The sequence below is a fragment of the Plecotus auritus genome (genome assembly GCF_963455305.1).
Source record: "Plecotus auritus genome assembly, chromosome: 3".
NCBI lineage: Eukaryota > Metazoa > Chordata > Mammalia > Chiroptera > Vespertilionidae > Plecotus > Plecotus auritus.
The window spans coordinates 220,329,524-220,343,158 of record NC_137772.1 but is presented as its reverse complement, the minus strand read 5'-3'; the positions used below and the strand labels follow the sequence as shown (position 1 = coordinate 220,343,158).

General features: G+C 56.0%; 2 protein-coding genes across 2 annotated transcripts; both read right to left on the bottom strand.

Moving 5' to 3' along the window:
• On the bottom strand, positions 1-7,447 carry GCAT (glycine C-acetyltransferase). Its single transcript, XM_080658608.1, has 9 exons — positions 7,195-7,447; positions 5,504-5,634; positions 3,076-3,177; positions 2,511-2,657; positions 1,870-2,024; positions 1,650-1,732; positions 1,299-1,470; positions 686-807; positions 1-406 (listed from the first exon to the last, which is right to left on the bottom strand). The coding sequence occupies exons 1-9, from the start codon at positions 7,385-7,387 to the stop codon at positions 255-257; spliced, it is 1,257 nt and encodes a 418-aa protein (XP_080514734.1). The 5' UTR covers positions 7,388-7,447; the 3' UTR covers positions 1-254.
• A 444-nt stretch (positions 7,448-7,891) lies between these two features.
• Positions 7,892-10,032, bottom strand: H1-0 (H1.0 linker histone). Its single transcript, XM_080658607.1, has one exon. The coding sequence runs from the start codon at positions 9,765-9,767 to the stop codon at positions 9,183-9,185; it is 585 nt and encodes a 194-aa protein (XP_080514733.1). The 5' UTR covers positions 9,768-10,032; the 3' UTR covers positions 7,892-9,182.
• Between the last annotated feature and the right edge of the window lie 3,603 nt (positions 10,033-13,635).

The window sequence follows — 13,635 nt, the reverse complement described above, 5'->3', positions numbered from 1 at the left end:
GTTCAGCTCTGAGGTCTACCTTCAGGAGCCCGCCCGCACAGCCCCAGCTCCTGCCCGCCTCTTGGATCAGAGCAGACCAACCTGCTCAGAGAGAATAAAGCAGACCAACGCGTCTCAGCCAGTTTCCAGTTGTTTTACACTTGTGGCCACAAGCGCAATCCCTGCCCCAGCCTGGGCCTGGGACTCTGACGGGCTCAGAGCCTCTGGCCTGGGCTGATGATCAAAGGCCCCCTTTGTCGCTGTGGAGGGAGGGCTCAGGGCAATGCCCCGTGCCGCCGCCCCACCTCCACAAAGGCCTCCACGCAGCGGTCAATGTCCTCCTCGCTGTGCACTGCTGAGATCTGTACCCGGATCCGGGCCTTGCCCTTGGGGACCACTGGGTAGCTGAACCCGATGACAAAGATGCCTGGGAAGGTAGAGAGAGCCAACCTGGGACTCATTGGAGCCAGGCAGGCTTTGGGGCATGACATACAGCTCCTACTTTCCTAAGGATCGCAGAGGGCAAGGGGGAAGTCCATGGTCTCTTTGACATGGATTGCCCTGTGACCTGGGTTTCCCACATTTGGACAGCTGGTCAAAAAAGAGTAGTAAGGTGGGGACAAAGGGAATATCACAGTCTAGGGGTTCGTTCCTCCCTCTTTGCTCTCAGGCCCCACAGCCAGTCCTTTGGTCCTGGTCTCCTTACCTCTCTTTAGCATGTCGTCCGCCATGCAAGAGGCCAGCCGGGCATCACCCAGCATCACCGGGCAGATGGGGTGATTGACTCCCGAGATGGTGAAGCCAGCAGCCTTCATCTTACTGCGGAACCTGTGGGCACAAGCAGGGTGTCACAGGTCCACTGGGGGGTTTGGATCATTCATATCCACGCCTGATGGCACAGGATCCAAGATCTGTGCCTAAGTCTGCAGAGACCAAGACAGAGGTGCAGAGGCAGAAAGTCAAATGGGGAGCCAGGCAGAGGAAGAAACAGACCGAAAAGAGGATGAAATAGGGGGTGGGGGTATGAATGGGAGGTGGGGGGTCATGGGGGAATAAGGACACATGTGTAATACCTTAATCAATAAAGAAATTTAAAAGAAAAAAAAGAAAAGAGGTTGAAAGACAGAATTACGTAAGATGGGCAGACCCAGGGTCATCTGCAGGGAAATGGAAGGAAGAGGCCAAGCTGCGTCCCAGTGAAACCGGCGGGGGATGTGGTGTGAGCAGAGGTAGCACCTGTAGGCAGGGGCTGGGCAAGCACCCAAGGCGGGCCTCAGCAGCCCCCACCCCAGCCTTTCCCACCCTGCCAGGGACTGTACCGCTGGGTCTTGGCTGCCATAGACTGGACAATGGCGTTGTCTTCCATGAGCATGTCCAAGGCCTTGGAGGCACAGCCGACGACAGCAGGCGGCAGGCTATTGGAGAAGAGGTAGGGCCGGGCACGCTGCCGGAGCAGGGACACCAGGGGCCCAGGCCCCGTCGTGTAGCCCCCTGAGAAACAAGGGCAGAGGTGGGGGGTAGCCAGAGCCTACACTAAGCCCCTCCCGAGAGTATAGTCCATGCTGCCCTCTTGTCCGCAGTCCCAGGTGTCCCCTCCCCACCTTCCCTGAGACTCCTCTAGGGCCCGGCATGTGGATAAGGGGACCCCAGGGGCACGACCCTGTAGGCACCTGAGGCTCCGCCCAGCGCCTTCCCCAGTGTGGAGTTGATGATGGTGACCTGGTCCTTCACGCCCAGCAGCTCATCCGTGCCCCTGGAAGGAAAGCTGCCACTGCCCCTATTGGCCGCCTGAGCCCTCAGCCATCGTGGGGTGAGCTGGAGGCTGGCCTCCTGGTTTGCCACCCACCCTCAGAAGCCCGACCCAAGGCCTAAGGTGCCACATGCTCCCACCGTCCTGTGGCCCCCAGGAAGCCAGTGGCATGGCATTCGTCCACAAAGACCAGGGCATCATATCGAGACGCGAGGTGGCAGATCTCCTGCAGGGGTGCAATGTCGCCGTCCATGGAGAAGGCCCCATCAGTGGCCACCAGGCGTAGTCGATGCTTCTGCAGGGTAAGACAAGGACAGGTGACGGCTGATGTCATGAGTTGGGTGAAACCACCTACCTTCTGAGCTACTTGGGGCTCTAAGAGCTCACTTTGCCCAGTGCCCAGCACAGAGGTGGGCACATAAGCACTACAGTATTGGGACCGGAACATCCTCCTCATCCCTGCCTCTCTGAGCCTTACCCATCCCTTCCAGGGCAGTCGGGAGCACGCTTAGCCCTGAGAGTGAGATTGCTCTGTGTCCCCTTCAGAGGGCAGCGTGGGGTGGGGCCAGTTCTTCCCATAAATTCATCCCACCACCATGCCCAAGAGCCTGCCACACATCAGGTACCCAAGGCGGCATGATGCAATGGAAAAAAGCTCTAGGTCTGCGGGACTTGGGTTCACATTTGGGCTGTTTCAAATTGTGCAGGCTGTCCGTGAGTGTGGAACTGGCCTTGAAGATAAGCCCAGCCCTAGGCCCGGAAGCCCCGGGCCTCGCCGCACCTGAGCCTCCTGCAGCTTGGCCTCTAGATCGGCCATGTCCAGGTGGCGGTAGCGGAACTTGTGGGCCTTGCAAAGACGAATGCCATCGATGATGGAGGCATGGTTCAGCTCATCTGACAGGACGGCGTCCTCCGGGGTCAGCAGGGCCTGGAAGAAGGCAGTTGGAGTACAGCCCTCACCCAACCACCTGGTGTTCTCCCTCTCCTAGGATTCCCCCGAGTCCAAATCTCACTGCCAACCAGGGCATTTCTTTGGGCAGGGAGGCAAGGAGCCTTCTGCCTCTCTCTGGGGCCCCTGCCACCGGAATATGTTTGGTGAGTGCCTGGCCCCTGCCACCCCCAGCCATCCAGCTGATGTAGGTTTTCCCCCAAATACCCTGAAAGATAGCCTCCTTGCAAGCCTCAGGATCCTTCCTGGAGCACCTACTGGCCTACCCTGACCTCCCTAAGAAATGACCACTGGAGCCTCTAGCCATGGCACTGGCACCCTGCCAGGTTCTCCTGACTGCCCACTCCTTCTACAGCCCACCAGGCCTCACCAACTCCCACCCATGGCCCCTACACACCTCAAAGAGGCCAGCATTGGCATCAAAACAGCTGGGATAAAGAATGGCATCCTCGCGCTGGTGGAAGTGGGCTATCTTTGCTTCTAGATCCTTGTGGATGCTCTGAAGAAAGCGAGTGAGACAGGTGTTAATGCCTGCAGGGTCACATGGCACAAGTCCTGGGGACAGAGGCTTAGAAGGTCATAAACACACCCAGCCTAGGCCTACAGCCTTGGCCTTTCCCTTCTTTCTTCACAGGGGTTCCTCAGAGCCAACAGGAATCTGGCAGATGGTTCTCACTGAGGAAGTAGGGACTTGCTCGGTGTCCCTTCCTGGTCGGCTCTTCTTTTTGTAATGGGGGTTGGACAGTGAAATTATGGGTACTGATGGCAAAAAAAGATGTGTCTTGCTAATATCAAACTGAGTGTCTTTTTTGGTTGCTTTATGGCAAAGAAGAGAATTACATAAGTAACTCTAAGTTCATTTGGATCTTGAATTCTTAGATTTGAGAGCTGTCCCGTCTGGGTGAGGATTTTGTTGGAAAGTGCCCTGACTGGGATTTATTTTATTATTATTATTTTTTTATAATCTTTTTTTTTAAAGTTTTTTTTTAATATATTTTATTGATATTTTACAGATAGGAAGGGAGAGGGATAGAGAGCTAGAAACATCGATGAGAGAGAAACATCAATCAGCTGCCTCCTGCACACCTCCCACTGGGGATGTGCCCGCAACCAAGGTACATGCCCTTAACCGGAATTGAACCCGGGACCCTTCAGTCCACAGGCCGACGCTCTAGCCACTGAGCCAAACCAGTTTTGGCAAACCTGACTGGGATTTAGGAGTTCCATCATTCATTTCATCCTCAACTTTCTGAGAGGACAGGTAATAATCACAAGAAGTCAGGAGCATGGACTCTTGAGCCAGGCCACCTGGGTTCAAATCCTACCATGACAGCCTGTGTGCCCTTAAGTAAGTCACTTCACTTCTCTGGGCCTCAGTGTCCTCCTTAACAGGGACGAAAACAACACTTACCACTTAGGATAGTTCTGAGCATTAATGAGCTAATATTTGTAATGTTCTTAAAACAGTACCTGACACATAGTAAGCACAGTAAGTTTCATGTTTACATAAGTTTATTTTGAAACATTACAAAATAAAGTAGTAACCAACATTCATTGAGCACTGCTGTTGTCAAGCACTGTTCTAAGCATTTTTTTTTTCAAATTTTTTATTAAGGTATTATATGTGTACATATCTTACCATTCCCCCCACCCCACTCCCATACCTGCCCTCACCCCCCAATGTTTTGCATCCGTTGGTTACTCTTATATGCATGCATACAAGTCCTTCAGTTGATCTCTTATTTCCCCCACCTCTCCCTAACCTTACCGCTGTAATTAGACACTCTGTTTGATGCTTTACTGCCTCTGTAACTATCTTTTGGTTCATCAGTTTATAATGTTTTTCATTATCCCTAAATGAGTGAGATCATGTGGTATTTTTCTTTCATTGACTGGCTTATTTCACTTAGCATAATGTTCTCTAATTCCATCCAGGTGTCTACAAATGGTAGTAATTCCTTCTTTTTTATGGCAGCATAGTATTCCATTGTGTAGATGTACCATAGTTTTCTGATCCAGTCATCTGCTGACGGGCACCTAGGCTGTTTCCAAATCTTAGCTATTGTAAATTGTGCTGCTATGAACATAGGGTAAGCATTTTTTTTAATGTATTAACTCTTTAATTTGTAAAGATTCTATTAAGTACTATTATCCCCATTTTATCAATAAAAGGATTGAGACACAGAGAGGTTAAGTCATTTGCCCAGAGTAACACAGTCAATAAAAGGTGGTGCCGGGCCCTGGCCGGGTGATTCAATTAGTTGGAGTGTCGTCCCATACACGAAAAAGTTTTGCGTTCGATTCCCGGTCAGGGCACATACCTAGGTTGCGGGTTCAGTTCCCTATTGGGGGTGTGTATGGGAGGCAACGAACGATGTTTCTTTCTCACATCCAAGTCTCTCTCTCCTCCCTTCCTCTCTCTCTAAAATCAGTAAACATATCCTCAGGTGAGGATTAAAAAAAAAAAAAAAGTGGTGCTGGGAATTGGGCTTAGGCCGAATTGCTCCAGAACCCTCTCCCTCAATCCCTGCCTTCTATTCTTCCTTCCCTGTAGGACAGGTGGACTCTGTTCTGCAGGTGGGAAAATAGATGCTGGAAGAGGTGGGTTCTTGCCCAAGGCTTCACAGCAAAACGGAAGTTTGAACCCAATCTTTCTAGTGGACAGCTCTGGGGCCGAGAGTGGCCCACAGCCCTGGGATGGGATGAGCTGAGCTGGCTAAACCAGCCCTGCTGACTGTGGGAAGCAGACAGCTGGGGTCAGTGCCCAGTGCTGGGGACAAGGCCCCACTCGACCCGCCCCCTTCCCCACATCAGCCACTGTATACCTGGGTCCCACAGATGAAGCGGACAGAACTAAGGCCAGCTCCAAACTCCTTCAGGGTCTGCAAACCTGCCTGGATCACCTCGGGGTGGCTGCTCAGGCCCAGGTAGTTGTTGGCACAGAAGTTAAGGATTTCTGAAGTGGGGGACAGAGAAGAGACAGCAGCTCAGGCCCTAAGGAAAGGCCTTGAAAGGTGTCAGTGTTAGGCCCTGGGGACCCAGGCAGTAAAGGAGTCTGGATTCACCCTTGAGGAGGCAACAACCACACAGTATGATCCATTCTGGGGCAGAGGCCAGGATGGGGAGCTGGGGGCCCCTAGGAGGCACTGAATCCACCAGCTACAGGAGAGGAAGGGTCAGGAATGGGTCTGAGAGGCATCTTGAAAGATGAGAAATTTAAACTCTGGCTCTGAATCACATTCCGCGTCCGCCCACCCCCAAGGAGGAACTCACAGGCTCCTCCTGTCCCTGAGGACACCAGGAACCCCTCATCTGAGTCTTGGTTACCTCATGGGTAAATGAACAGGGTTTGGTCAGATGCTCACTGTGGTTCTCAAACTTCACAGTTGACACTGCTGCCTGATACAGAATTACAGGGCCAAAAGGGGTGCCTCTGAGACCTGGACCTTGAATCATACCCGGGGAGGAAAAGGAGGCTTGAGGAAGGTTCACTCAGCCTGGGAGAAGCAAAAAGCGATGAGCATCTGGGGCAGGGGTCCTCAAACTTTTTAAACAGGGGGCCAGTTCACTGTCCCTCAGACTGTTGGAGGGCCGGACTATAGTTTAAAAAAACAACTATGGACAAATTCCTATGCGCACTGCGGGCCCGGGACCAGTCGGCTGCTAAGCAGGACAGGGAGCGGCACCCGGCGGGCCGGAGCTGCATGTGGCCCGCGGGCCGTAGTTTGAGGACGCCTGATCTGGGGTCTCCTAATTTCCCATCTTTTGACCTGCTCCGAGCTTCCCTGGGTTGGGGGGGAGGTAGGGATTTCCTGGGACCGCCATTTTACAAATGAGTGCAACAGCACCAAGGATTCCATGCCTACTTCCTGGGCAGAGGGCAGCCTTTATAACCAGTACCCACTTGGGACCTGGCACAGACAGAGGGAGACCGAGTGGTCCAACTCCTGGTGTGACTCCTGCAGCAGCCCATGCGCCCCTTGCTCGCTGAGACTGGCTGGCCAGGAAGTTGGCCTCTCTGGCCCATTAGCTGACCTTCCAGCTCCACTACACCAGAGGACCTGGACTAAGCCCAGCTCTGCCTGCAGCTCGCTGGGGGCTTTGGGGCAGCTCACTTCTGAGCTTTTTTATTTGTAAAGCGGAGAAGTTTACAGAAGTCCACGTGCAGCTCAGGCCTGCACAAAGCAGCCGCTCCAGAAATGCCGGGTTTCTTGTTTCACCTTCCCATCACCCTTCCTCGAAGCAGCTGGGGACCCAGCTGGGCATGTCTCTTTTTTCTCACATTCTCCCAGGGCTGGGTCTGGCCCACTCTGCCCTCTTAGTCAAACAAGTGCTCAAGGGCAAATCACCTCCCTTCGTGGAAACAGGTTTAACCAGATTAAACACTGAGTAACGTAGGTCTGATAGCTGGAAAAGGGACCCGTGGCTACGAGCGCAGGACCTCCATTCAGCGCAAGCCTCGGAACGGCCCTCTCAACAGCCGCCCAAGTCCAACGACTCCCGGGAGGGGAGTTACCTCCGGAGACGCCGTCGACGCGGATGCGCGGCCCCTGACGCGACGTGATGACCCGCTCGCTCTTCCAGGTGCCAGCCCCGCGGATCCCTTCCAGCTCCTCCTCCAGGATGCCACGCAGCTGGGCCAGCGCGGAGTGCGCGCGGCGGCCGGGGGCCCGGGAGAGCGCGGCGCCGAGCACGGAGACAGCCCACATCGCACTCACTTCGCCTACCCCGCGCGAGCGCGCCCGCCGGTCGGGAGCCCAGCACACCGTGGCCGCGTTACGTGGCCGGGGGCCGGACCCTGATAGCCAATCGGAGCGGGAAGAGCTCCCTCGAAGGGGTAGGAAGGCGGGCCCAGGGGCAGGTGGGCGGAGCCAGGCGGGATGCGCAGAGGGCGAAGAGTGGATTGATCTGTAAGTTGAGACTGGAGCGGTTGGTGAAGGGGAAGGGAGGCAATGCGGCGGGGCCCAGCCCACCAGACCCCATCCCATTGCCCGCCTACACACCCATCTCTGGGAGGGGTTGCTCTGGACCCCAAAGGAAGGAGCAGCCTGAGGCATGTCCGGTCCCCTCAAGCCCTAAGGTTCCCATGTTTTTTAGCTCTTGGGACCCTCCCTCCTTTCTCAGGTGCAAAGGCCCCCACATTTTCCCCCGACTCCCCCGCCCAATTGCTCCGCCTTCTCCAGTGTTAGAAGTGAGGAAAAACACCGCCCAGGTTTTGTCCTTTTTCAAATTTTTATTTTAAAGTTTCAAAATTACAAAGACAGCAATTCTTCCCGGCACAAATAACACTTGTGGGGTTTTTTTACAAAAGGGGGGGGGGCGGAATACGACGCGAACTGCGCCTTTTCCTATTTTATGAGAAAGACTGTACAGGTTTTTTCTCCCAGCTCCCGGGTGTGAAACTAAGTGCTAGCTCTAAGTAGGTATATACACATTTACACGCACAGACACAGACCTAGCTCTGTAAACTACTTAGCAATTCAAAAGTCGACTGCAGTATGTCTTACTGTCCACTCCCCGCCCCCGCCCCCACCTACCACTACTTAGAAAAAGACTCAGAAATAAAGAGGTCGGGAAGTGTTTTAAGTGGCGCTGGCAGGGCTGGAGACTCACCACCAGACCACCAAAGCCACCTCTTGTACAGGAGGAACCAAAAAACCAGGGGAATACAATCCAATTGTGTGGAAAAACCCAAGTTTCAACAGGGCACACTGAGGCACTTGGCTGACTGACTCCCCACCCTTATCCCAAAGTTTCCACTCCCACAACAGGAGACTTTCCGAAGCCACAAAGACACCCCCACCCCCCCAATGGCTAGTTTCCAGCTGAGAGAAGCCACAGCTTCTCAGACCAGCTGTCACCCCCCCACCCCTCCCCTAGGACAATAGGAAGCCACGGGACAGACTCACAGAAGTGAGAAGGAAACTGGACTTGGACCCCCCACTGCTCACCACTGGGAGGTGGAAGTCTGCCCGGAGAGGGCTTATTCCACCTCCCTAACTTGGTGTCCAGCTGCTGCCACCCCTCTCCTCCCCAACAAGGTCCTGAAACTCACAAGGGCTGCTCAACTTAAAAGAAAACTCACTTGTCTCAAAGATATTCCTACAAATCTTACAATTCCTGGGCTCCCTCTCAACTAGCCAAAACAAGCTGCCTTCCCAATCCCCCCCCATCCTCCATTTACCTTCATAGCGAACAAGCCATCCACCTAAACAAAACACACAAACCCACCCCAAACCCTAAGTAAGATTAATAACAAATCAACAGAACAAAATATAAGTACATTCTCATCATTACGGAGATGAGATAGTTTTTTGCTGTCCTTGCACGACTGGTTAAGGAAAAATGAACTATTCCCTAATTTCTAAGGAATGCAAATTCTGTCTCACATAAAGTCAGAATAGAAAGGGGCAAAGGGCTGCAGATGAGGAGTAAGAGAGAAGGAGAAAAGTATTTACAGAAAATAGGAGACAGGCAGGAGTGTCCACAAGAAAAGCTTCATTGTCACTTCTTCTTGCCGGCCCTCTTGGCACTGGACTTGGCTTTGGGCTTCACCGGTTTGGCCTTCTTAGGCTTGGATGCCTTGACTGGCTTGGCTTTGACAGTCTTGGGTTTTTTGGCTTTCTTGGGCGTGGCAGCCGTCTTCTTCTTGGCCTTCTTGACCGGGGTGGCTTTGGGCTTCTTGCTGGGGGCTTTGGAGGCTGCCTTCTTGGGCTTGGCTGTCTTCTTTGGCGTGGCCACCTTCTTGACTTCCTTCTTCGTCTTCTTGAAGGCCACTGACCTCTTAGGCTCGTCGCTCTTGGCCAGCCGGAAGGACCCCGAGGCACCCACTCCTTTGGTCTGCTTGAGGACCCCGGTGGTAACCAGGCGCTTGATGGACAACTTGATCTGCGAGTCGGCGTTCTCGCCCACCTTGTAGTGGCTCTTGATATACTTCTGGATGGACTGGCGCGAGGAGCCAGCGCGGTTCTTCTCCGCCTGGATGGCAGCCACGATCATGTCCGAGTACTTGGGGTGGTCGGTGGACTTCTTGGAAGCCTTGGCCCGCTTGGGCTTGGCCGCAGGGGCCGACGTGGAGTTTTCGGTCATGGTGGGCTCCCTGGTCCTGCTGTTGAAGAATGCGCCTTCAAAAGGGCCAGCCCCCGTCGGAGGCAGAGGAGAGCCTCAAGATCGGCTTTCGCACCCCTGGTTCTCTGGAACCTGGCTCGGGTGGAGGCAGAGCTTGCTGCGCTGGTTCTGCGTGGCTCAGCCCCGCCAGCCGGTCGGTCTGTCTCTGCGTGCGGCGGTTGCGGTTCTGGTTCTGCCACCGCCTCCGCTGCCTCTCTTTTCCCAGCTCCGCGTCTGGCGCTCGGGCGGCGCATCCGGGTATTTAGCGGCGGCGGGCGGACCGCGGTGAGGACAGGGCTGCTGGCTGCCTGCTCCGGGCCCGGAATGGCGCTGCGCCGCCGCCATCTGTGTTTCTTCCGCCGAGCAAATCCGACCTTTCCCCTCGCCCCGGGCCTTCCCGCTCCCCGCCGCCGCCCGGGGTCGCTGCCCGGCTCCCTGGGCTCCCCCGCCAGGCGGCTCGCCGGCCTGGCCGCCGCCCCCCGAGCCCGCAAGGCGCCCCAAACGGCGCCGAGGACCGCTGCTGCGCCGGCACATTTCCCCTTTGCGGGGGGCTGGCTCTGCGGAGCCGGGGAGCCCCGATGCGGGAAACCCCCCGTAGCAAAGCTCCCACCCTGGGGTTCCTGGCGATCCCGCTCCCGGCCCGCTGCGGGGTCCCGCAGCCCGGCGGAGTGGCCGGAAAGCGACCCCAACTAACACACGCGGCCCCGAGCCGGGCGACTCCCAGCCGGGCCGAGCCGGGACAGGGGGGAGGGGTCGCTCCCCCGGGGTCCGGTCACCTCTCGGGGGTCATCCCGCGACCGGGCCCCCCGCACCTCTACCCCATCTCTGTCCATTGGGCCCCTAAGCAAACTTTCTCTGGAAGAGTTGGAAGGGCACTTTCAAACTTTGTCCCTTCCCCCTCCTCCATCGGCTCTCCCCCAGCGGGCCCCCTGACCTCTGCGGTGGGGGTTCTCTCCTGAGGCCGAACCCCCAGTGCTCCCAGGCCCCCCTGAGACAGTGAGGAGGGGTCTTCCGAGTCGCCTACTCCCCTCAAAGGCCCCCACACTTCCCATATATCTTAACCGGGAATTCATTTATATGCCTCCCTCAGCCTAGTTTTGGGGTGTCAGAGGCAGAGCCGGCTGCCCCCACGCCTGGGGCCCAGCCTGGGGGTGCAGCCCCCCTCCCAAGGACCCTCCAAGGCGGGGGGTCTCGGGGCGGAAGGACCACGACCCAGAAGCTGCCCCTCAGGCTCTAACCAGAGACGGTCCTGGGGGCGCCTGGAGAGAAAAGGCGCTGCGTGCTTCGGGGCGCGGGAAAGCGGGGCTCTGGGGAGAGGTCGAGGAGGGGGTCGGTCCCTGGTACTAACTCCTCCTCAGAAAGTGTGCGGTCGTTCGGGGAGCTGGGGCCGGGACCACCGCCATTTTGCTGGGAGGATGCAATGTCTTTGTTAAAATGTACACATCTTTTCCCGTCTTTGGCAGGTACAGACGAGGCAAGCAAGGGGTGCCACCGGCTTTAGAGGGCCTGGAGGGGCTCTGAGAGGATTTAGGGGCTCAGAGGCCAGCGGCAGGGACCTCAGAACGCCTGGGACAGACATCCCACTCACATACAGGGTCCTGCTTGGCAGGGGCCCTGGTTTGAGATCCTGGGATGCCCGATCCCTGCGCCACCTCCCGCACCAGACCCGCTTTCATTCCCTAAGCAGAGGCCTATCACTCTTCACCCAAAACAATGCCCCGGGCGTGGGGGGGGGGGCGGGGGGTAGCTGGTCCACGAGAAGAACGGGTCTGCGGCACTGCCCGGGCGCTGTTCGCAGACTCTGGCTGTGGAGCAGGGAGGGGGGAGGGTTGGAGGGTTTAGATGCGGGACGGGGTCTTACAAGGACGCGGGGGAGGGGGAAAGGCTCGTACAGGACTCTGAGGCCAGGGAAATTAGTGGGTTCCCCCCACACCAAAGGATGGATTAATCCAAATGATTGGGGGAGGGTGGGAGGGAGGAGGCCTGAGACGATTCCGATGCCTGGCCCGGGCTTATCTTGGTGGCACAGGTGGGGAAGGGAAGGGATGGAGGGCCAGGTTAGTGAAGAAGGCTAAGTTCTTATTTGGTCGATGTCAATGACCCCGAAGTTCCCTGATTTGAAAACACAACGTTCTGGTGGGTTTGTTTGGGCTGTTTTCAAAGACAATTCTCCTGGCTCCCAAGATCTGGATGGGGAAATAGGTATCCAAATAAAGACACCCCCAGGTCGGAGATGTTCCACGAACATCCTTCGCTTTCAGAGACATGTCACCCTGCACCCCCAAATCCGTGCACCTCTTAGAATCAGCACTGGATGAATCCAATGCCATAATGACGAAATAATTTTATTTTCACGGCGCATTACAATTTGCAAAGTGCTCTCCACCCGTTTTTTTTATCTTTTGCGCCTCCAGCCTGGGGAGGCAGGCGACGTGATCACTCCCATCACCCCTATTTTTCCGGGGCGGCCGAGGGACTCCTTCGGGTGGGTGGGGGCGCACTGTTAGGTCCAGCTCCCTGCGACCCCAGGCTTGGATTTGATTTGGTAGCTGTCCCATCCCTATCCCTGCCCATCCCAGCGACCTGTAAATTCTCTCCCGGAACTGGAGCCAGAAATGGAGGGCGGGGGGGGTCGCTGGGGCTTTCCACCGGCACACAGCCCACCTCCCCTGTTGGGGAGATTTGAGAGGAGGGGCGGGTTCGGCAGGGGTTGCCCCAGAGTTGGGCGCAGAGTCCGAGACCGAGGGAGGCAAGGTGAGGAAAGGCTGCCTCTAGATTAGCTTGGCCGCACTTCGCCTCTGCAGGGCCCCACCCGGGCCGGGGGGAAGGCTGCTCCCGGCAGACGGCGGAACTCCCTCCTCCCCCTTTAACGCGAGCCCTTTAAAATCCCGGAGCCGCAGAGATGCGGGCAACTCCTCCTGGGAAATGTAGTCTCCGGCGGGCGCCGAGCCCCGCACTGCGCCCCCAGCCCGGGACCCGGAGAGCCTGGGGACAGCCGGGCGCCTAGGGCGCGGGGAGAAGAAGGTCAGACGTCCGCCAGGTCGGGCGCGGAGAGACGCCTCGGCCTCCCTGCTGTTTTTTTTTCAACCTGTTAAAAAGGGGGCTCCAGCTCGCTGTGGGATTGGTGTGAGGGTGAAAGGAAATCCTGTATGGAAGAGTGGAGATCGAATTAGAATTCCAGGAGTCATGTTTTCACTAATGTGCATGCGCCACGTTTATTGAGCCTTGATCCATCACATCTTCATTTTTCAGGCAGGAGGTCTAGAATGGCTAAAGGATGTGTCCAAGGTGGGGCAGCGTGAAGGAGGGTGACCCCGGAGGGTGACTGCTGACGGACTCCCAAGCCAATGACTTTCCCACTGCACCGCTGTGGTCTCCTGAGATCTTGTAAGAGGGCACTTACTCTGGGCTTTGGAACCTTAAGGAATTCACTTGACGTGTGTCAGACACTGGGATAGGTAGGACCTCTTAAAATTAACCAACCTAAAATAATCCTTATGCCAAAGAGACATGTGTTGGGGTGACAGATTCTGTCCCCCTGCAGCTCCTCGGTTAGCCTGTGCAGCATGTTACTGGACTGAGTACTGCAGGCAATATAACACAATGGTAAGTATTTGTGTGATACTGCACACATTACTGGGGTGGGATGGCTGTCATATGTGTGGTCCTGTGATGCCTGCAGTGTTGTTATACGGCGCATGACGGTGTTCAGGCTTCTTTTAAGAGCAGAGAAAATTTTGCCTCCCAGCGCCCAGGTGAGGTCAGAGAGTTATGGCTGGCTGTCCTTGGGGCTCTCTCTGCCTTTTACCCCGAGGAGAGGAAAAGAATAAATTACCCGGTGTATAGTCTC

Coding starts and splice junctions, on each gene's coding strand:
- H1-0 (XM_080658607.1), bottom strand. CDS start 9,767: ATGACCGAAAACTCCACGTCGGCCCCTGCGGCCAAGCCCAAGCGGGCC.
- GCAT (XM_080658608.1), bottom strand. CDS start 7,387: ATGTGGGCTGTCTCCGTGCTCGGCGCCGCGCTCTCCCGGGCCCCCGGC. Junction 1,733..1,869: donor TTCCTGGGGGCCACAGGACG/GTGGGAGCATGT, acceptor CTTTCCTTCCAG/GGGCACGGATGAGCTGCTGG. Junction 1,471..1,649: donor GGCGCTGGGCGGAGCCTCAG/GTGCCTACAGGG, acceptor CTTGTTTCTCAG/GGGGCTACACGACGGGGCCT.